This window comes from Pantherophis guttatus, chromosome 8, assembly GCF_059756535.1.
Source record: "Pantherophis guttatus breed Tessera chromosome 8, ASM5975653v1, whole genome shotgun sequence".
NCBI lineage: Eukaryota > Metazoa > Chordata > Lepidosauria > Squamata > Colubridae > Pantherophis > Pantherophis guttatus.
The window spans coordinates 52,788,129-52,812,502 of NC_142070.1; the positions used below are offsets into that span (position 1 = coordinate 52,788,129).

At 42.2% G+C, this 24,374-nt stretch overlaps 1 protein-coding gene across 8 annotated transcripts; it reads left to right on the forward strand.

Annotated features, from left to right (window-relative positions):
• The first annotated feature begins 1,300 nt into the window (after positions 1–1,300).
• HPF1 (histone PARylation factor 1) lies at positions 1,301–22,466 on the forward strand. 8 transcript variants are annotated; one of them, XM_087875151.1, is made up of 10 exons: positions 1,301–1,496; positions 2,752–2,879; positions 3,334–3,493; positions 5,248–5,437; positions 7,087–7,185; positions 9,108–9,258; positions 10,862–10,949; positions 12,264–12,436; positions 12,909–13,019; positions 21,710–22,466. In XM_087875151.1, the coding sequence occupies exons 2-10, from the start codon at positions 2,811–2,813 to the stop codon at positions 21,722–21,724; spliced, it is 1,056 nt and encodes a 351-aa protein (XP_087731277.1). In that variant the 5' UTR covers positions 1,301–1,496; positions 2,752–2,810; the 3' UTR covers positions 21,725–22,466. The 8 variants fall into 8 exon arrangements, with proteins under 8 accessions (XP_087731277.1, XP_034298551.1, XP_087731282.1 ...); XM_087875155.1 differs by having other exon boundaries at positions 1,460–1,508; XM_034442660.3 differs by lacking the exon at positions 21,710–22,466 and having other exon boundaries at positions 12,909–13,137.
• The last annotated feature ends 1,908 nt before the right edge of the window (positions 22,467–24,374 follow it).

Consider the following 24,374-nt stretch of genomic DNA (forward strand, 5'->3'; position numbering starts at 1 on the left):
CCCAGCTCCAAGTAAAAACTCTGAGGCAGGCATTTCTCAAAGTTCCATTTATTTAGAGAAGGTACTGGCAATCTGGGAAAACCCGAATCTGAGAGTTCTGGTTTTCCCTCAGTAAATCAAAACCCCAAATCCAGCCCCTGCACCCATCAGTCTGTCACATGATCCAATCAATGTGTCCCAACTAGAGCGATCCCTGCAACCAGTCCTCCTCTAGATGCATAAACACCATGACCTTGACCGAAGGGAAGAATGCTATTATGTCTAACTACAATCACTCCTCTAAATCCCCCCTCCCACTTTCCCAAGTGCAAGAAGTTGACAGTGGGGAAGCATCTGGTGCTGATATGGCTTCCAAAGCTGACATCCTAACTACTAAGTACCTTAATAATCAGGAATAATATAAAAAGTGTGGAACTGTAGACAATGTATTGCAAGAAGCACAAGATCATATCTATTCTTTATGTGACACACATGTAAAGATAACAATAATCATGGATCTAAGAAATATTTTTATATAGGATTTTTTGTCATTTAAACTCTTAAATTAAGCCCAAAATCTTTTTAATCCTGAAAGAAATATGTTGCCCAATTTTCTATTCTTCATAGAATTCTAATTCTGATGTATCAGTCCATTAATATATCAAAGAAACAATGTTTTTATATTGACATACAAATGTCACAAGTTTGTCACACAAATTGAATATGCTTCAGAGAAGATTTTTAAAGACCAGAAATTTTAAAAGAAATGTTGCCAGACAATGCCAAACAAATATCAAACAAATAGTATTAATCTTTACTGCCTGAGGAGATCATATGTTACACAGGAATTACTGTTTTGGAACTATTAACCTACAATGCAATTTTAAGCTACTTACGTCCTATTATCATTAATAAGCGTCATGTGGTTGATAATGCAGGCCCATGCTACCATAAAAGCTTATTTCCTAGAGATTTAATCAGAGAAGGATTTTTATGGCGTATTGACACTGTGGGCCACAGTGTTTGGTTGTGAGAACATTTCAGGAGATTGAAATTGGGGGCTGGTGGACAGCTTGTTCAAGCAAATCTTGATTGCTATGAGCATTTATCAGAGTGGAAGATTTTAGTTTTTGTGCAACTAAATAAAAAAATAAATCCTCACCCCACCCCACCCCCAGCAAAAAATAGATCATTGACAGAACTCAGTCCCCCTGCCTAGACTAACCCCAAGAGGCCTGGACGGGGATAATATCCAGTGAAGCAGGCCCACGGCTCTCAAAAGGATCATTCTTTTTCAATTTATGCTACAATATATTTTTCCTCAGGGAAAAGCAGGATTCCAAAAGCTCCGACAGCAATTCCCCCGCCCTTCAGGCAGAGGCGCTTTTCCCCGCGAAGCCGGGCAGTAGCGCAGGAGATTCTGCTCACCGTTTTCCACTCGGCTGTGATAGTATTTAGTTCCGCTTCCGTGAGAAAGAGCGAGAAGCGCGAACTGGAACGGACTTCGTTTTGATGTCGTAAGGAGGCTTGTTAGTTTCCTGGCTGTTTATTTTTAATTTGTCTGTTTTTCACTCCTGTTTCTAATAATTGCCGCCTGTTTTGTTCCCTGCCTCTTCTACTGTCTCTTTTTCCCCTCGTTCTAATCTTTTCCTTTTTATATGCTGCTGTTTTTCTCCTCCTTCCATCCCTCCCTCCCTTTTCCGCCTCTGTAGATAGTGTAGGGAAGGCGGGTGTTTTGCGTGTTGTAATAAAAATGTAAGGAAACTTGGGTTCAGTAGTATTCGTTTCCAGATATGTTTTGCCTTCCTTCAGATTACCCTGTGTATTCCAGCGATTTCCTCTGTCCTCCCGTCCTCTTTTATTGACCCAGTTTCCTGGGTCACACACACCTGTGACTACACTCTAAGTCTTCAGGTGAACCTCTAAGTTACCGCAAAGTTTTTCAACTGAATTTCCTACAACAACAGGCTACAGCTCTCCTCTTTAGAGCTACTCCCAATCCGTTCGCTTTGAGCTTGTTCTTTCCTCTTGCCTCTATTAGCAATGACAGTCAGAAGGCCAGCTCTCAAGAGTTTGTTCGCATTTCCAATTTTTGTGTTACAAACAAGTCTCTGCCTTTCTCTCTTACTATTGAGGTTTATGAATGATGTAGTAAAGTATTTGCTTTGATAGAAATTTGTATTTGCTTCAAAATAAATTCTACAGAATTCAGTGGGGGGGGGTGCTTGGAAAAGTAAGTACAAAAGTGTAATTAAAAACGTCTTCTGGGGCATAGTCAGTTTACTTTTGTCTGTTTGCTAATCTGATTCATTCCAGATATGTTAACCAAAACACCTGTCTCTAACCATTATGATTATGCTATCTCAGGATAGTGAGAGTTAGAATAAATTTATCTGGAATGAATCAAAATGAAAAATGCTGTTCACATAATTATTTTGAACCTAGCAATACAAATATCTAGCATGTTATTACAATAGTACCGGTAGTTAGAAGCATTGGTTTAATTCTGTTTTCCTATACAAGATATCCTCAGCAAGAATATGTATAAAATCACAACATATCCCTATGTTTTCTGGGAAGTTCCCATTCAGTTCGGTAGTGCTTGCTTAAAAGTAAACATCAAATTATGAATTTAACAGTTTATGAGCAATACTACAATGTTTTGCTTGCTGCTTGATTAGTTTTTGTACCAGTACTCTTTAACATTTACTAGCTACGTAAATTGCAGTGTGCGCGTCCTGTCTTATCCCCTTCTATTCTTGATTGACATAGACACTTTTGTGCAAGGAGAACTTGGAAACTGTTACAATCACGAAAGACAGAATATAACAATGACCACAACAGGTACCAGAATGGCTGGAGGTAGGAAGCGGAGATGTCATGCAGAGGCACAAAAGCAGGTATCAGTAATATGTCCCCATCTCCATTCCCACTCTATCGAAGAACTGGAAGTTTTGTGTCCTTCAACTACTGGGACAGACAAGAGTTCAAAATACCATGCTAATATCACCTCCCATCCTTGGGATCTTTGATACAATAACAAATACGTTATACATTCATACAAAGTGTCTTGGTCTCATTAAGTGTTACTTAGAAGCAGGGATTTACGAGGGTAGAATGTGTAACTTCCTTTAAGTTGGCATATTTTTTTCTTAGTTTGAATCTGTAAACAGTTGCACATAAACAATATGGAGAATTATATATTCTCTTTGCTGCTTATTTCTTAGTGCACCGCTTTATCTGCTACAAATCAGAAGTTAGCCCCCAGATTACATTCAACTCAGTTTATTTTCCTTGTCTTAAAATGATAAATGTATGAGCTTATTTCTTCCTTGATTTTCTTTTTACTGGTAGGATGAAAACATTAAAGAAGTAAAAAATGTACAAGCTGGCAAAGCAGATGTCTCTGATTGTATTCGCCAAGAAATCGAAAGCTGTTACCGGCTCAAGATGCCTGAAGACTTCTATCATTTCTGGAAATTCTGTGAGGAATTGGAACCTGACAAGCCATGTGGTAGATCTTAAATGTTTATCTTCTCTATATGAATGTTTGTGTGTATACACATATATAGATATAGTTGTGTGTGTACAATTTTAGGCATAGCAATATCTTCAACATTTTGATATTTATTTTAGAAATTTATGAGGCTACCCAATTGTAAAATGACTCTGGGTAGCATACAGTAAAAGTAATACAATTAAAATAAACAAGTCCACCTCCCCACTGCCTCCATTAAAGCAGACATTACAATACAAATTTGCCACCCACTTTAACCCAATTCATGGGAAAAGAACCAGGTTTTCAATGCTCTTTTGAACATAACCAGGGTGGAGACAAGATGGAGGAGAGGGAATAGCTCTCCAGAAGGCAGGTGTTATGATCAAGAAGGTATACTTCCTAAGTCCCATCAAGTGAGATTGCTTAATTGATGGGATCTGGAGCATGCCAACTGTGCCTGATTGGCTCACTTAACTTCTTCCTGTCAATAGATTAGACTTGACCACAAAGAACAGAGGGAAACTACCATAATGCAATGTCTTTCAGTCCCATATGGTGGGCTAGGAGTATGCTATGGTTGATACTATGGTTTGATATTATTTAATATCACTAGTAGTCCTTTCCACATGTAATATAAAATGTATTTATCCTTCACTTTGTTAGTTTATTTCTAATAATCACCATCCTATGTCAATCAGCATGTTCAGTTCTTGTGGGAAGTGCCATTTTGGATTATTATTTTTATTTTATCAGTCTTTTAATTCTTCCAGGTTTGCTGAACTATAGATCTCTGTATAGAGAGCAATTTTGGCTTTATAAGAATTTGACCCTAATCTTTGAGAACAGAGAGAATTATAGATAGATAAAGCATACTTTATATGAAAACAATAACTGTTTTGCATATTTAATGTATTTAATTTTATGTATTTAAAACTGGGCTGTAGGAAACCTAATCAAACTCAGAACTTTTCATGTAATGTAGATCAGAGATCCAGTATTTTTGTTTTAGTTAGTCTTTATTTTCTCCAACCTTTGTGTAACATGACCAAGAGGTAGTTATGTTAATTGCAATTTGGTTTGTTTTTGCCTTGACTGCTAGTTATGTATGTTATTTTCATTGTTGGTTGTGTTTTATACTGTATCTGTTGTTAGCTGCCCAGGGTTAATGTGGTGAGATAGGCGGCCATATAAACTGAATAGAATAAACAAATAGTACTGTCAGGGTGACGGATGCCCTAATTAAATTATGAGTCTCGAGCCAAGCTTCAAAAGAAATCCAGTTATTTATTAGGAGCTTATGTTGGCATGTTCCTAAGTGGAGCCAGCTCTGACCCTATGTAATTTATGCTCCAATTATGACCCTATTTCACCTCTCCCCCCAGGGTGTGTCATCAATCACATTCGCCAACGGAGGGTTGTGGAGGTCACTCCCCTCTGGCTGCTTTAGGAGGTAACCCTGGGATACAGCCTTGAGGGAGATAAACGTGGAACGTGCATCTGTCTTTGGCTGCTATGCCATTTCGCCAGTTTCCCATCCCTCCTGTCCTATGGCAACTCAAGAGCAGGCCAGCGATGCTTTGCGAGTTGACAAGTACCTTATTTTGTGAGCTCAATGAGAAAGTGAATCCAAAGTGTTAGATGCAACCTTTCCATTAATCCTAGAAGCAGAAAGGATAGCAGATAAATAAGTAAAAACAATAATTTTAAATATATATTTTGATATATATTTACAGTTATTATTATGAAACAATAGGTGTTTTTATTTATAGACGCTCTCAAATCAAGTATTGGACTTCAGCTTGTTGGACCATATGACATTCTTTCTGGAAAACACATAAACACTAATAAATCAAAAGAAATAAATTTCAACCTTCACTGGAGATTTTTTTATGATCCTCCTGAATTTCAGACAATTATTGTTGGAGACAGCAAAACACAATATCATATGGGATATTTCAGGTAAGAAATACCTTGGCCTGAAGGGGAAAAATAATTCTTTAACGATGTTCTTCCTGCTGTTGCTTTAAAATAATGAGCAGGCATTACTGAGTTTTGCCTTGTAAGATCTTTTCATTCATATAAAGTTGAAAAACATTTCTAACATAAAATGTTTGAGATAATCAAAGTGTAGGATGGATAAAAATTGATTTTTTTAAAAAAAATGGATTTTTAAAATTTAAATCAGATTTTTAAAAATCAAATTTATTTTAATAAAATATTTTGGAGTAAAAATCTAGCGAAAGATAGTTTTCTATTTAAGATACATTAATAATTTAGTTTATTCAGCATCAAATGGAGCTTAGTTATGTAGCATGAGGCTGTATATTCTGCAATATTTACATTTTTTGTAAACTCATTCAATGAATCCAAGCTCTGTAAGCTGAAATAACTTGCACTGCATTGATGCATTCATACAATTTCACAGTAACCATGCAATAAATCATAAAACAAAGTTCAGGAATATTCCTTTATGCCATTGTTTTGCAAATCTGTGTACACTACAAACTGTATGATTGTTTGAAGAGAAATGCATCTGTACCACCAGCCTTTAAGTGTGAGGAGGCAGAGCAAGCAGTTAAAATGAAAGTGAAACCTAAGCAGTTTATAAATATAATACTAAAGAACACCTGTCATTTCAGATCCATCATGGCAGCGCCTGTTAGCGGGCATCCACTCACCTGCTGCCTGCCACATCCCTCACCTTGTTGCATCACTGCTGCATCACCAGCCGTCCCATTAAAGTGAATGGGACTGTCGGTTAGTCAACAGTGGGTCAGAGGAGGAGCTGCTACGGGACAGACATGACAGTTGCTCTTTAAAAATTATGATTTTAGTCGAATTGATTTAAATCAAGCTTTTTTACTAGTGATTTAAATAATTTAAATCGTGATTTAAATTGACTTGATTTAAATCAAATCCACCCTGTCAAAGGGTATGTTGTTTCACTTGGTGTGACATTAGGATGTTTAATTCATATATACTTGCCAAGAATATTTTGGAATAGAATAAAAATTATTTTGCCTTTGGGAAGTTTGCTGGCATGTTGTGATTTATTTTGCAGGTGAATTTAGAGTTGGTATCTTCAAAATAGTATGAGTGCTAGATTGTATTATCCAGTTTTGACTTAGACAACCTAGCTTACAAAGTTCATTTTATTGTTTTAAAAATTTAGAATTATTCAATACAATAGAATTTACTTTCATTATTATACTGACTGTCATTATACAAAATGTTTATTATAGTATAAAACTAGTAGTATAAAACTATTGTGGATGTATTTTTGTAAAATCTGTGTTTTTAATTAAGACTGCCATAATTCTTGATGAAATTCGAGATCTTAATATTGATCTAGCTTGTGCTAGGGGTAATCAAGTAGATTTCATAAAGTAATCATCTGATCTGGAAGCAATTTGGATTGTTCTGATTGGAATCCCATGTCTGAAACATGAAATATTCAGTTTGAAGGATTCGTTTCAAAATTTTCAGTTTTGCACCTATCTTTTTTGGGTAGGAAAAATAGTGTTTGAGAACTCTCTCTATGGTAACGTAGCTGCTTCAGCTCTAATTCTTAAAATATGTTCAGTTTTAATATCTTGTATATTTTATAGAGATATACCAGATCAACTGCCAGTGTGGGTTGGTGAAACTGAAACCCAGAAAGGCTGTACAATTTATCAAGTTGGTGACAATATATTTGCTGCTGTAAAGTAAGAATTTAACATTTTCATCATGTAAAAAGAGGTTAATTCGAAAAGCAGTCTCAATTTGCAAGGGATTTTTTTTCTTTTACTCACATATAGCTAATGCTATATAGCTCTATGCAGTGGTGGGCTGCTTCCGGTTTAACAACCGGTTCGCCCAGCACAGAAAATGTGAGCATGCGCACGCGGCTTCAAAAACATGGTGATATAAGACTGGATAATGCCTGGGCAGGTGGGCAGGTGGGCAGGTGGGCGGGCCCACCCCCACCCGCAAGTCGCAACTACCGGTTTGTCTGAACCGGCAGCAGCCCACTTCTGGCTCTATGCCATTTGAATTAGGAAAATACACCCCTTACCATTTCAGTATATTTTACCTGTTCTTACTTTGAGAAAATGATTTTGTGGGTGAAGTATTGGGATGAAGCTTATTCTTCTTTTCCTCTTTTAAAACTGTTTGAATATAAGTCACTGTTAACAGAATCCTCTTGCTTGTAAAAAAAATGGTTGCAATATAGTCCCTGTTTATGAAAGTCAAAATCTAGTCTCATGATTCAGAAAAAGGTGCTGCGCTTTTTTATTTATGACAGGAATTTGTACTTGGCTCAGAATTTAATGGTAGAATATGGCTTAGTTTGCTGCTCAAAATTTCTTGTTCAAATAGTTCAGTAGCATAGTTTACATGTTATTTGCTGCTATATACTAATTTGAGAATATTTTGGACAACCATGTAATATTTTTAATCTGCAAAATATTTTCTACAAAGTATGTTTTTCTGTTGCATTTCTATGCATTGCATTGTTCATTAAAGCATTGTAAGAAACTTTCACATAGTTTATATTCAGGTCTGGAATATTGGAGGATGTATATATAACTTTCCATATTTAATCTTTCTGAATATACTGATGTGAAAATGATTTTCCAGCTGTTTTCTCCAAAATACATTCAGCCACATTTTTAGTAGCTTACTGAAAAATATGTATAACAGAGCTTTTTTATTATTGTTATTGGCTTTTGCTTGTCTTAGTGTAAAATGTGATTCTTAAGAGTAAATGTCCCAAAGGTGCTTTTTTGAAGAGGCAACTGGACTTTCTGGTTTTTCTTTGAAGACATTTCGCTTCTCATCCAAGAAACTTCTTCAGCTGAAGAAGCTTCTTGGATGAGAAGCGAAATGTCTTCAAAGAAAAACCAGAAAGTCCAGTTGTCTCTTCAAAAAAAAAAAACCTTTGGAACAACTGTGACTTGGATGACTGAGAATCTGTCAGAGTTTGTTGCAAACATCAAATCCAGAAAGCAGAGACAGATAACTGATTCAGCAGGATTCATTAACTTATTTATATACATAGTAACACATGAATAAATGTACAATACCAAGAGTGGTTCCTCCAATGTGGTAGAGAGGAGAGATCAGTTTCAGTTCTCAGCACACAGATTAGACCAGACTTGTTTGCTAAACCATGCCCAGGCTCCCAACTGGTTTCAGCTCCCATTGGCTGACTTAGTTGCTATGCCTATTCATTGGCTGACCTTGTTATCATGTCTTCCCAGTCATGATTATTCTGAGAGAATCTCCATAGATACTTAAGAGTGAATGTTTCACAGAAAACTTTTGAATCAGCCTAGGTACCAGCTTGTTTTACATATGGATATGAAAGGATGAAGATTTTATCTGGTGCCTATTTGTTTAGAAACAGCTATTTAGTCATTGGTAAAATTCCTTTCATAGAATTACTTCAAAAATGTTTCCATAGTACTTCTGATAATTTGCGAGCACTTCTGATCATTAGAAGTCTATTCTGGTACATATAGGAGCAACCTTTGGGATTTCTACTAATCATACTGTTTTGAAGTGTGCTTCTGTTAGCTAGTAAAAGGCATTTTTGAGTCTTCAAGATCAATGAACTGTAGAATTTTGTGCTCTTTTGTTTCAGGTTATTTTTGTCTAAAAAGCTTAAAGAACTGACTAATAAAAAGAGAGGTGGTTTATTAAAAGACACAGATGAAAAACTAACTAAAACAGCAAAACAATTGGGTTACTCATTGGAACAAAAAAGTTTGAAGGTGAAACAGCGAGATAAGAAGGTAAAATTTGATTGTCCAAACTCAGTAAACTTTAATACATCATTTTTTTTTCCTGGTTTGTGCTAAAATATGTTTATTCCTAAGTCTCTTCCAAAACCAGAGAATCACATTTAATTCTTGGGGTCAGCACAATAAAAGGTTGAGTTCATTGTTAGTATGCAAATAGTAACAAGCATGCTGTAAACATTACAGATACCTTTAAGGGATGAAAAACTTTAGTTCTCAGTTACCATCCAGTCTTAAAAAGGTAAAATATAAATCTTAAATCTTAAATGATTTAAGAATTGAATTAATCAGAAAATACTGCTTCCTTTTTTTATTGTACTCCAGATAATATTCAGAACCGGTTGGATATCAGATTTTTTAGGCTGACATTGTAACAAATTTAAGGATTCTTTAATGATTTGGCATTTTACATCCTGTTTGGTTTCAAGCTGTAGCATATGTTAATACAAATTTGGGTGGGGTGGGGGGAAATGTAACCAACATATAAATGTATATTCAATTATCTTTCCATGATATGGAAGTTGTGATTTTTTGTTTATTTTATCTTAATCACTCTTGTGTATAAAGGCTTTTATATTATATAGTTATTACATTATTACAAGTAGTCCCTGTCTAGTGACTTAACTTCACAACCAGTTCCTGCATTTATGACCTTTGTAGGTCCTTTAAAGCAAAGCTGAAGTAAAATCATAAGCACCATATATTATTTATTTATTCATTAAATTTATGTGCCACCCATTTCATCAGACACAACTCTGGGCAGTGCAGCTTACAAACATTAAAACTAGTACTCATTAAAAATTTAGCAACCACTTCACTTAATGACCAAGTTGCTGGTTCCAACTGTGGTTGACAAATGAGGATTACCTGTAGGTTAGTTGTTTGTTATATTTCACCAATAATAAAAAGATGAACAACTGTCACTCTTATATCTGCATAAGGCCAACTAAATTCTTTCCAGTGGTGAATTGCCTTTTCCACAAGAATCTACCAAGAGATGGTAAAGCTCTTTAAAACTCTTTATGGCCATTTTGCGAGAAAAATCACCAGCATTCTCACTGAATTTGTCACCATTATTTTGGTTGCATGAATTGAGAAGTAAACAAAACAGTCCTACTGTTCTGAATGCCATGATACGTGCAAGCTTTTGTTTACATCTGATAATTTGTTCTTGTGGTTATGAGATGCAACCAGAGTTAGCTTATTTAAAGAAATAAAGCTATTTCTTTAATAGGGCATTTGGTTGCTTGTCAGGAAATATGATGCAGCCTGGATACATTATTCCTCTTAGGCCCACTTAATTTGCCAACTGCTATCTAGTCTATAAGCTTGCCATTTGTTTGATAATGCAGTATATAGGAGAGATGACATTAGAGGGTAATTATTAGTGGAATCCCTAGGCAATCATCAATTTACCTAGGAGTTTTCTCTTTCAAATTAGCAGGATATCTTACGTAAATGTGCACTTGACTTATTAATCAATTAAACAAAAGCAAAACATATGCAAATACATTGGTATTTGAAGACTAGTGTACCTGCACACAATATCTAATGTTAATGTATGTAAAGTACTTGCTTTTTTTTTTTTTCAAAACAGATAGTAACAAAGACATTTCACGGAGCTGGTTTAGTAGTTCCTGTAGATAAGAATAATGTTGGATACAGAGAGCTTCCTGAAACAAATGGTAGGTATTGAAGAACTTTTCTCAAAATACAAAATTAAAACTTCCATGAAGCCATTGTTAATGGTCCACATTTAGACATTTGACTAGCCAAATGCCTTTAAAAGGAAACAGTGAACATATCTTCCCAGAGTCTATCACAGTGGACAGGAATAATTAAAAAAAAAATTAGTATAAAGTTAGTAATTAGGTTTCTCCTCATGTTTTTATCTAATAAGGTCATTTGTAAAAACAGAATTCCATAGCACGGACAAATAATTGTTATTAAAGCAGGATGTTCTTATGCTGAGCATATCATTAAAAGCACTGTAGTAGTCTTTGCTATAGCAGCAACTGAATATCTGTCCTGAAAACATTAGGCTAGACTTAGATTGGTTGCATTTAATTCCATTTTAAATTGGTGGGACCATTGTCATGATTTAAGTCCCATTGGTTTCAGTGGGAGTTTAGGTTGTAATTCTGCACTTATTTTGTAAGACAGATGTAAAATAATACCAATTAACCTCCATTTTATATTAATATTACCAGGAATATGATACTATCAAAATCTTGGAAGATTTATGGTACAGATTAGCATATATTATGCAGTTAAAAATGGTTTTCTTTTAAAATAATACATACCATATTTTTCGGAGTATAAGACACACTTTTTTCCCTCCTAAAAGAGGCTGAAAATTTGGGTGCGTCTTGTACTCCAAATGTAGCTTTTTCGAAGCTTTTTTTTAGCCCTAACGAAGCGCTAGCGAGTAAAGCGATCTCTGCTTCCCTGCTTTGCCTGCTTCCTCCGACTCTCAGCTGTGAAGTTTTTTTTCAGCCCTAACGAGGCGCTAGCAAGTGAACTGATCTCCATAGTTTGCCTGCTTTTCTCATTGCTTCTCTCTCCAAAGATCAGTTGTGCTTTAGAAGTTGTTTTTTATCCCCAAGCAGGGGATAAAAACCAGCAAATTAATGTGCTGAAGCTGACCAGACTAAGGACGCTAGCCAGATGAATACCTGGTAGACAGATTTTTTCCCCCTATTTTCCCCCCAAAAAACTTATACTCCGGTGTGTCTTATATTCCAAAAAATACGGTATATTGCATGTAAAGAGAATATATAGAGGTATGCAGTGCTTATTTGATTTGGAAGAGGTGCTTCCAAATGTAAAACAGTGTGAAGCACAAAGCACAAGAAATAGATTGCAGCTGCTTTAATGAATTGCAGGCAGTTTGTAATTTGTGCTCCTGTGCATCCCAAACGCATCTCTCCAAAATCAATTTTTAAAAATTGTATAGAATATATTGTAATATAGTTCTCATGGAATCTTTTTCTTCGTAGCAAATCTCAAAAGAATTTGTAAAACCATTGTAGATGCTCCTAATGATGACCAGAGATTGAAAGCCTTTGCTCCTATTCAGGAAATGTTAACTTTCGTTCAGTTTGCTAATGATGAATGTGACTATGGAATGGGATATGAACTGGGCATAGACCTCTTCTGCTGTGGATCACATGTAAGTTCATGTTTTTCTCTGTAGTAATTGTTTGAAATATGAATCATTGTCTCTATGATATGTAGCTCTGAAACAAATGACTCCAAAAGTTCAGTAGTCCCAAAGGTGCTTTTTCAAAAGGCAGCTGGACTTAGTTTTTCCTTGAAGACGTTTAGCGTCTTATCCAAGAAGCTTCTTCAATTTAGTCAGAACTTAAGAAGCTTGTTGGATGATAAGCTAAACATCTTCAAGGAAAAACAATGTCCAGTTGCTGCCTTTTGGAAAAGCACCTTTCGGACTATGGCCTGGATGACTGAAAATCTCCATAGACAAAGGGTCAGTAGAGAATAATAACTATCTATATAATAATTTCAGTGCTTAAGAAATTAAGAAAAAAGTGGAAATGAAAAACAAATTAAAGCACTTTATGTTGCTCTGAAATTCATTATCAACTTCAATAAAACCATTACCATTGTCTTTTAATTTTTTGCAGTATTTTCACAAGATTATCAGCCAGTTGTTGCCTCTTGCATATAGTCTGCTGAAAAGAAATCTGTTTGCAGAGATAATTGAAGCTCACTTAGCTAATAGAAGAAAAGAGAAGGTAGATCTACTTGCAGCATGATAAACACTAAAATACTGTAAAATACTTCTGTTATTTATGTTTTTTTTTCTACTAACATGTACTTATTGTGTGATAAATAAATGTTTTTTCTAAATGAGTTATTTTGGCTATAGAATCTAAATTATATCAATCATTAATAACTTTTTAGTTTCTAGTATAACTTTCAGTGAAGATTCATAAAATAATAATTTTAAGCTGTTCTATGCAGAACCCTGTACATTCCTTAATAAGTTGCTTTATGAAGACAAACTTTTTCAAAAGTTTCCAATATATAACGCGTTGCCATAAAGAAGAGGAAGTTAACCTATTCGCCAAAGCACCTGAAGGCAGGACAAGAAGCAATGGATGGAAAATAATCAAGGAGAGTAGCAACCTACCCTGTTTTCCCCAAAATAAGACATCCCCTGATAATAAGCCCAATTGGGCTTTTGAGTGCATGGCAATAAGGCCAAGTGTTTATTTCAGGGTTCAAAAAAATATAAGACGGGGTCTTTTTTTCGGGGAAACACGGTAGAACTAAGGAGAAATTTCCTGACAGAACAATTAATTAGTGGAATAAGTTGTCTTCAAAAGTTGTGGATGCTCCAATATTGGAAATTTTAAAGAAGAGATTGGACAACCATTTGTCTGAAATGGTACAGGGTTTCCTGCCTGAGCAGGGACTTGGACTACTGTGTTTTCCCGAAACTAAGACCTCTCTGGATAATAAGCCCAATCAGGCTTTTCAGCGCATGCAATAAAATAACCTCCCCCCAAAAATAAGCCCCCCACCAACTACTTGCACGCATGCGCAGCTGGTCCCGCCATTTCCTCTGGTTGCTCGCCGTGCAAACAACACGATGTGAGGAGATGAGACCGGAGGGGAGGGATGGGGGGGAACATGCCACATGCACCCCACATGCCCTTACAGTAGTTACCAGTAACGCTGATGGCCATCCCAAAAAGAGCAGCAGGCCAGCAACATACCTCGCGTCCCACTCCTGCCCCTTGGATAGCCACCCGCCCCCTTTGGGGATGCCATTTGGGGGTGGCAGGTGGGGCGAGGGAGAAGCAGGACACGCGTCTTATCTTTCCAGCTCCGTCACATTCCTCGCCGTTGTGTCCAGGGAAACACGTAAAAAAAAAACCCTTGTGAGTTCAAACAAATTTCTCAAACTCGTGAGAAGTTTTCTTTTATAACATGTTTCCCTGGACACAACGGCGAGGAATGCGACGGAGCTGGAAAGGTAAGACACATGTCTCACGGCCCAACACGGCCCACCCCACCCCGATGGCAACAGCCTTGCTGCTTCCCTTCCCCGCCATCTCTTTATTGAGAGGGGTGGCAGGTGGGGTGGGGAAGAAGCAAGACGTCGCTCCCCTTGCCGTCACTCCCCCCCAGTTGCCGGGCATGGCAGGGCTCCTGCCCCTAGCCACCCACCCCCTTTAGGGATGCAATTTGAGGGTGGCAGGTGGGGCAGGCGAGAAGCGGGATGCACGTCTTACCTTTCCAGCTCCGTCGTGTTCCTCACCGTACACAAGTGGAGGGGGAGTTAATGGCCATGAAACAATATGGCTGGCCAGCAAAGGTGTATGTTCGTGAATTCCGTCGACTTGCTGGTAGGCTGCTGGCCTGGCCGGAGCGCCTACTGATGCACCAGTTCCGAGGGGGCCCGGGTCATGAGATTCGCCAGGCCTGCCTGTACAGGGGTCTTCCACCCCGACTCCAAGACTGGTTCCAAGCGGCCGTAGAGTTGGTTGCGAGAATTCTGGCCCCGGGGGGAAGCGGGTCCCGGCCCTTGGAAACCTGCTGACCAGCGATGATGATGGAGCGGAGGACCCAATGGTAAGCGACTCCATTCAACCATTTATCATCCCAGTCACGATGAGGCCTCACACAGGCAAAGGGGCCTGTTATGGTGCGTTGATCGACTCTGGTTGTACCCAGTGTCTCATCAATAAAAAGATGGTTAGGGAGCTAGGTATAGGGGTATGTAGGATGGCTAAACCCATTAGATTCGAGCAGGTGGACAGCTCAATACTTGGGGGGGCACCGGCTACCCATATCACAGAGCCGGTGAAACTTGAGATGGGGGAGTATTGGGAGCTCATCAGATTCATCGTAGTGACAACAACTTGGCCTAGTGTGACTGGACAAATGGGGGCCCATGATATGGTGGGAGAGGGGGTTTCCGGAAACTAAGGATAACAACTGGGCCCAGTCCACCACCACACAAACGGGTTGACCAGGAGGGTAGCTGACCTTGACAAGAATAGGTGTCAGGCTATGGATGGGCCCGCATTCTCTCAGGTCTATGCCGACCAAGCGAAGGTATTCAGCAAGGCAAAATGCGAGGTACTACACCCCTCCCCCCAGGTCCACGAACTGCATCATCGAGCTTATACGCAGGGCAAAATTATCTAAGCCCCAGATGTATTTGATGACGCCAACTGAGATGGCGAAATTAAGGAAGTATATTGATAAGAACCTGGCAAGGGGGCTTGTTATCCTTATGCCTTACGATGGAACCTTACGCCTCTGTGTTGACTTCCAAGGCCTCAATGATGTTTGCGTGGAACATCTCTACCGCTTGCCACTGATGAAAGACATGTTAGCGACCTTGGCAAAAGGCCGGTTTTTCACCAGGCTGGACTTACAGGAGGCATATTACCGGCTTAGAATCTGACCAGGTGATGATTGGAAAACCACGTTCAACTGTCCGTTGGGGAGCTATCAGTTCCAGGTAATGCTGTTTGGGGGGTCCTGGTGGTGTTCATGCAGCTCATCAATGAGGTGCTGCATGAACACCTGTACCAGGGGGTCCTTGTATACCTAGACATCTTGATTTACACCACCACCATGGCTGAACACACCCAGTTAGTGCAGCAGGTGTTTCAGAAACTTTTGGCAGCAAAGTTGTACGTGAAGCTTTCCAAATGTGAGTTTCACCAAACCCGGTTGGACTACCTAGACTATCGTATATCCAGCCATGGGGTGGAGATGGATCCACGCAAGGTTCAGATGGTATTAGAATGGCAGGCCCCCTCAGACGGGGAAACAGTTACAAAGCTTCCTGGAGTTTGCCAATTTTTACCGGCAATTTGTCCCGTCGTTCGCACAGATCACTTTGTCGTTAACCGACCTGCTACGAACAAAGCACACCAATCCCAAACCTTGGCCGGGACAACCCCTTTCCTGGACAGTGGAATGTTAACAGGTGTTCGAGATTTTGAAGGCCCTCTTCACAAGGGAACCCATACTAACCCAGCCCCGGCCAACCGTTCGTCGTACAAGGCAGACGCCAGTGACGTTGCTGTGGGGGCAGTGTTACAAAAGAACACCGATGGCCATTTACAGCCCTGCGCCTACACATCCTGGAAGCTGACACCAACGGAATGGGGTTGGGCCATTTGGGAAAAAGAAGCCTTTGTGGTGTGGTAGGTGATTCTCACATGGCGGCACTTGCTGGAAGGGGCCCAACAGACATTCGAGGTGTGGACGGACCACAAAAATCTCGAGGCCCTACAAACACCACGATGATTATCACCAAAGCAGGTCCATTGGGGACAGTGCTTTCAACGGTTTAATTTCACCCTCAAATACGTCCCCACTGGGAGGAATTTCTGCCTGACGTGCTGTCACGTATGCCCCAGTACCATAGTTGCCGGGAGGACGTGGTACAAGCCATCATCCCACATCATCAACCTGTGGACCCGGTGGCAGGTGCCGACAGTGGGGATAGCCTCACAAAGGAACTGCAAGCGGCATTAGTGAACGGCCCATGGTTATTGGGCAATCAAGCACTGTGCACTCGTCGGGACGGAGTGGTGTGGAAGGGGGACAAGCTATATGTACCAAATTTTTTGATACCAATTTTTTGGTACCTCCAATTGTACTATGATGGGGTTGATGATCCGAACAATTGGAAAAGGGCCCATGTTCTTGGGTCCAAGTTTTTTCGACTTTTGGGTGGTTTGCAAATACTTGGTGGAAAGGAAAACCATATCTCCGACTATAACTTCTCCCCTGAGCCCTTTTCTTGTCGGCCTGGGCTTTATGAGCCCGATGGGCTTCATCCAGAGCCTTGCGGGTTATAGCCCAAGTGCTACATAACTGTTGGATCCACTCAATCAAGGAGGGAATCTATGGGTTTTCCTGGGGCAACTCTGGAATGGGTACGAAATCTTGGCCAGAGGCCACTTTGAAAGGGGTGAACCCCGTGCTGCTATGTATGGAGTTATTATAGGCTACCTCTGCAAAGGGTAGCAAATCTGTCCAGTTATCTTGTTGGTAATTTATATAATATCTAAGATATTTTTTTTATTTTTTTTTTAAATTTGATTTATATGCCGCCCCTCTCCGGAGACTCAGGGTGGCTAAAAACCACTTGTCAGTTTTTAGAGCTTCTTTTAGCTGGTTAGTCAAGTCGCCCGATAAGGTTTGGTCTGCTTTTGCTTGGGCTCTAGTAACTACTGGTGCCACCAGTTATTTTGAGGGGATAATTGGCAGAATCACCTCCTCTCTAATGCTATCGTATTGTGGCAGTCTTGACAGAGCATCTGCCATGAAGTTCTTTCCTCCAGGAAGATAGCGCAGGGAGAAATTAAATCATTTGAAATGTTGACTTGCTTTGGGGACAGTTTTCGTGGCATTTTCAACCCTTCTAGATTTTTGTGGTCAGTCCACACCTCAAATGGGTGCTTAGCTCCTTCACGGAAATGTCTCCATGTTAGTAGTGCCCAACGAACAGCAAAAGACTCCTTCTCCCATATGGCCCATCTCCTCTTGGTCTCTGACAGTTTACGAGAAGTATAAGCGCAGGGTTGCAGCTTTCCCTCTGCATTCGCTTGAAGTAGCACTGCTCCGACGGCTACATCGCTGGCGTCCGCCTGTATTACAAACGGGGCTTCCATGTCAGGATGTTTAAGGACCGGTTCGGCAGCAAACAGTCATTTTAGTTTCTCTAAACCACCTGACAGTCCATAGTCCATTCGAGAGGCCGGGAGGACTCTCTCCTCTCCTTCTGTTTTCAGAAGGTTTGTAATTGGTAAGGCAATTTTGGCGAACGAGGGGATGAACTGTCTGTAGAAGTTAGCAAATCCCAGGAAACTCTGTAGTTGTTTGCAGGTGCGTGGTGGGGCCCACTCTAACACTGCACGGACCTTTTCCAGGTCCATTTTGATAGTTTGGCATAGAGTTCAGTGGCCCTAAGTTTTCTCTGGACGGTTCTCACCAACTTTATGTGTTCGTCCATGGTCTCGGTGTAGATAAGAATGTCATCCAAGTAGACCAATACACCCATGGATTGGTGTTCATGCAGCATCTCGTTAATTAGTTGCATGAACACTGCAGGGGCTCCTTGCAGTCCGAAAGGGAGCACCCTGAACTGGAAACATCCTTGCAGGCAGTTAAAAGCCGTTTTCCATTCATCCCCTTCCTTAATCCGAACTCTATAATAGGCCTCCCGTAAGTCCAGTTTTGTAAAAATTTTCCCCTTGCCTAGGTGGGCTAACATGTCCTTCATGAGCAGCAGGGGGTAGACATTTTCTACAGAAATGGCGTTAAGGTTTTTGTAGTCAACCACCAAGCGAAAGGACCCATCCTTCTTCTCCCGGAAAAGTACCTGTGGTGCCACCCGTGGTCTAGCCGGTTGGATAAAACCGCACTTTAAGTTCTTGTCAATAAAGTCTCGTAGATCCCCCAGCTCCCGGGGGGTCATGGGGTAGATTTTTGGCTTAGGGAGTTTTACACCTGGGAAGATTTCAATGGCACAGTCAGTTGGCCGGTGGGGGGACAGCACGTCTAACGCCTTCTTGCTGAACACCTCCCGAAGGTCCCAGTACTCTTTTGGGATCTTTTCCTTCCCAACAATGTGGTCTGTTGCCGTTGCCACACTTTCCACTCCGTCCACAAAAAGGGGTTCCTTCCCTTCCTTCCCTGGGTGTTTCGAGCGGATGCGCAAAACTCCCATTTTCCAGTTTATGCAGGGGTTCCATTTACGGAGCCAAGGCAGTCCAAGTAGGAGGGGCCATTCCATACCCAGGGCCACGATAAAGCTAAGGCTCTCTAGGTGATCCCCCATTTTCATCTCGATTGGCTTGGTTACAAATGGGCTGGACCCACTCCAGCCACTGATCCATCTAGCTGACAGAATGCGATGGGCCTTTTCATGGCTTTTAGTCTTAGGCCCATTTGTTCTACCACATCCGGGCTGATGACACACCTGGTGCATCCCGAATCTAGGAGGGCTGGCATCTGGCCGTGGGCCCCTGTGGCGGGTACCTTTAGCTCTACTGGGATGGTCAGGGGGACCCCTTTCCGACTTACCAGGCAGTCGTCGTCAGAATTGGTTTCGGTTTCGCTGTCGTCTGCAATGGTCGGAGTTCCCAACTCATCCTGTTTCAGGGGAGCGAACTCAATGACTTCTCCCTTCAGGGCGGTTTCACAGCCTTTCACAGGTGGTTTATCCGATCTCTTTCCTCCGGTAGTGGTGGCATTGGGCGCTGGCTTGGAGAAACACTCAGCAGCTCGGTGCCCCTCCTTTCCACATTTGAAACACGCAGAGGATTTTGGCTTGGGCCCTGCCTTGCTTGCTGCGGCCTTAGGCGCCCCCTTGTGGATCAAGGAGGGTGGCTGATCCCATGTGCGCCCCCCACAGAGATGGCTTCATGCCAGGTCAATCTCCACGCCCGCTGCCAGCACATACCAGCTCTGCAGGTCATCAGGAGCCCCCTGAGAATGGCAATCTTTGTAGACGTCCTCATTCAGCCCATCTTTATAATTCTCTAGCAGAGCCACTTCTGACCACCCTCTCATGTAGGGTGCCAACTCGCGGAACTCTTGGGTGTACTCAGCCACCGACCTCCGCTCCTGGTGATTGCCCTTCATTCTGATTCTCGCTCTTCGCTCAGCTAATGGGTCCTCAAACCATGTTCTGAGGACTGTCATGAATTGATCATAATTTCTCAGCAAGGGGGAGTTTTCGTTGTGGAGTCCCACCATCCATTCAGCTGCTACTCCCCCTAGGGCTTGGGTAACGCACCTGCTGAGCTGGCAGCTCCCATCTGGTCCAGCTGTCTTGATCAGATATTGCTTGTTCAGCCCCCACAGTAGTTTTCCCGGGATGGCTGTTAAAAGAGACCTTGCTTAATGTCAGGATAGCCTCCTTTCATTACCCAAGAAAGAAAAACCCCGACTCCATTTTCATAGAGAAAGGTATCTTTTACTGAGTATGAACTGAATGCAGTCAAAGAAAAGCAAGGTCTGAAGCAAAGGTATGAAAATTACATATAGAAAGCATCCCCCCCCCATCTGTCCAGCGTCCATCATCCAATCCACAATTTCCCCCAGGGGTCATGTGGGTGCCACATCTCATGGTGCCATCCTCCTGCTATGCCAGGACCGTTGACATTGGACCGTTATCAACTTCAAAGAAGCTAAAGCAAAGTTTTTCCCTTCTCCTCCAGCTCTCTTCCCTCCTCCCAGAATCCCAATAGCTCCCCCCTCCCCCCATTTCATGGCAGCCAAGTAATAAAGCAATGAAAGAGCGGAGGCTGACAGTAGGCCTGCTGCAGACCGTGGCTGATCCTGTTCGTCCATGAGAGATCGCCATGGACTTCATAGTAGACCTGCCCAAGAGCAATGGGCACACGGTCATATGGACTGTAATCGATTTATTTTCAAAACAGGCCCATTTCATACCATGCAGGGGGATTCCATCAGCACGGAAACTCGCAAGATTGTTCATTGGACATATCTACTGTCTCTACGGGGTATCTCGACGTATCATCTCAGATCGGGGGGTTCAATTCACTGCCAAGTTTTGGTGTGATTTCGTCCAGCTGTTCAGCTCCACCCAGGGACTGAGTTCTGCGTTCCACTCCAGTACCAATGGGGCTATCAAGAGAGCCAACACCAAGACTGAACGCTATGTCGATACCAGCAGAAAAATTGGGCAAGCCTCCTTCCCTTTGCAGAAGTGACTTACAATGCGGTGAATGGGAGCACTGGGTTCACCCCCTTATGCGTGGTTAACAGGATAGAGTTCCTAGCCATCTCCGAGTGGGTCAATGACTCCCAGATTCCCAGAACTCTGAAGGAATGGGCAGACACAATACCAGATGTCTGGGGAGCAGTGAAAAAAGCATTGCAAAAAGCAGCTGAGACATGTAAGGTACAAGCCGACAAGAAACGGGCAATGCCAAAACCTTTTAAGGTTGGAGATCTAGTGTACCACTCAACGAAGTACATCAAACTGAGGGTGCCATGCAAAAAGCTTGGCCCGAGATACCTGGGCCCATTCCCTATCGTTCAAATGATCAACCTGGTGACCGTGGAACTGAAGCTCCCATCCTTACTGGACCAGGTGCATCCCGTGTTCCACAGTAGCTTACTGAAACATGTACAGACCACTAGGATAAGACCCCTACTGAGACCTCCTGGGCCAGTGGGAGCAGGCCACTACGAGATAGACAAGATCCTAGACTCCCATTTACATAGGGGTAGACCCCAATATTTGGTCAGGTGGAAGGGATATCCAGCTGCCAACGCATCCTGGGCACCTGAAAGGGAAATAAACACCAACAGGCTGCTGTGACGATTCAACCAATGATATCCGGGTAAACCGGGGAGTGGGGATCGGGCACTTGTAATAGTACGACAGCTAACACCTCTCTGTTATGTCTTCCAGGTGGTGCCCTGGTAGAGGGGAGCTGCCTGTCAAGCCCAGTCCACGTGCTCGCCATACCTGGGGGGGCAACACGGTGAGAGTAACTGCAGCCAGGGCGGCAGGAACAGCGGCTGGCGTGGCCAATGGGGATGTGGCGTTCTGGCATCCGCAGATGGCCTGGGCTGCAATAGAAGTCCCCTGCCTCTGTCGGCTGCTTCCTGGAGAAAAGCCGAACCAACGCCTTACAACTGATGCAGCTGGGGCAATGATGGGCAGCCTTTTGCAGCCAGAACCATCGCAGCTGGGACTACAACACCAACAATGGCCTGGGACACCACCAGGGAAGCCTTCATGGACATTGGCCTGGTTGGAACCTGGCCAGTTACGCCAGATGCTGGCTACTCGGGGGGGTGATAGCCGCTGGGTAATTGGGGGGTGGGGTACACTGGACAAAAACAGCACTGGAAGGCGGATGCTCCCAGCACTGACTTCACATGGCTTTAGGTGCCTTCCAGCTGCATTCTGTGGCAAGCCTGTTAATAGGACAATAAAAGCACAGCTTCAGCCATCTTTGTGCTTTACTGCCAGGCTTGCCCTGACAGGCTGAGACTGGCATTTTAACAGGAATATGTAGACTTATTATATCCACTGTATATATGCTATATGTCCTCCATTAAGAATATTGTTTTACAGAGAAAACTATGGATTTATAATAAATCTTTATGACATAAAGCCCATGAATTAAAAGGTAAAAATGAAACTTAGAGACTGCAAAAAAGGAAATGTGTTTATTTATTTATTTTATTTTATTTATTTTATTCAATTTGTATACCGCCCTTCTCCTAGTGGACTCAGGGCGGTGCACAGCCAGAACTAAAACACATAACAATACAAAATTTAAAATTATTAAAAGAATTATATACTTTGGCCCAAATTTAAAACAATTCAAATTAAAACCCATTGACAGATTAAAAGCTAAACAACTAAAAAACTAAAAAAAAAAGGGGGGGGTGGTTTCACGCCAGCCCTGCTTGATGGAAAAGAAAAGTTTTCAGGGCACGGCGAAATGTGTTGCACACCAATGGTCAAAACGGATATTTCATTAGTTTTTAAGATACAACAAATCTTCAAGTGTACTTTGTGTATTCAGACTGAATTGCAGTTTAACTTAAAAGATTACGATTTAGATGACTAGTAAAATTGATGCAACCTTTAGAACAGATTGAATGGAATTGTCTACTCATGAAGCATTCCTGATCTGCTCTCGAGTTGCCATAGGCAGGGGGAAGGGGAATTGAGCCTCGCAGCTGCATCAAGGAACTTGCACTTCAGTGAAAAGAAAGCACATTCCAACCAGCAAGCACCAAGGCCATCTCCACGGATATCCACAGTGGCCGGAGGGAATGACTTCTACAACCCGCAAAATTGCTTTGTTGGGAAATGTGACTGATGACACACCTTGGGGGCAGGGGGAAACAGGGTCAGAGCCAAGGCGCGAATTAAGTGTGATCAGAGTTAGCTTCACTTGGTCCATGCTGACATGACGCTTGAGGCTCATGATTTAATTAGGGCATTGGTTGGAACCCTGACAGGAATTTCCCCAAATTAATATACCCAAAGTGTATTACTTAATATGCACTACCCATGTTTCCCCGAAAATAAGACCAGGTTTTATATTTTGGGGGGCTGCAAAATAAACAGGGCTTATTTTCAGGGGATGTCTTATTTTTCTTTACGTACAGGAGGCTGCAAGCATGGGGCCAGCAGAGTGCTGCTACTGCCGGCCTGATCTCTCAATCTCACCATCTGCTTGCCCGCAGCTGCAACAAGCTAAGCTCTCGGCATGTCCTGGCCTCCGCCCACCCTGCCTGCTGGTCCTGGGACATTTCTCAGCTGCGGTGGGCGCTGTACTGGCTGCAGAGTGACTGTCCATGTTGCTACTGGCCTCACGGGGGCTCTTTGCCCTCCTGGCCATGCTGCTCTCAGCCACCCTGCTGGCGTGCTCCTGCTGTTCTTGTGGCACCCACAGGCCAAGCTTTCAGCACATCTGCCTCCTTTCATCGTGAGTTGGAAGACCCGCACGGTGAGGGACTGCTGGTTAGGTTGATGCACGTCTTTGCCAGTTTCTCCCCTTCAGTGGTCGTGCCACCCATTTCGGGAGTGCAGGAGCCATCCCAAAAGCCCCGCCTTCAACACAATTCACACCAATATGCCCTGACTGCCTTCGGCATTACCTCATCTGTGGCTGCTCTGCTGCCCCTTGCCTACCATCCAGCCTGGCCTGCTGTTGGGTTGGAAGTTTGATTGTGTCCCGCAAGGGAGCCTCCACACCTGGTGGATGTTTGTCTGCAAAAGCTGAGATGGAGCAGCCGCAGGAGGGGGAGAAAGAAGGGAAGGAGAAAGCACGCACCTTCCTTGACACAAAGCTTCACAATAGGCAGTGCGAAAGCAGTGCATGCATGTTGGCCAGTATAGTGCTGGCTGTGACCAAGAAGTGTCCCAGCAGCAGCAGAGCCAGCAGGCATGGCAGGCAGAGGCCAGGGTGCATTGAGAGCTTGGCCTGCAGGTGCCACAAGAACAGAAGCAGCCCAGCAAGGCAGCCAGGAGGGCAAAGAGCCCCTGAGAGGCCAGCAGCAGCACGGGCAGCTGCTCCGCAGCTACTATGGCAGCTGCCATGGCAGAGAAG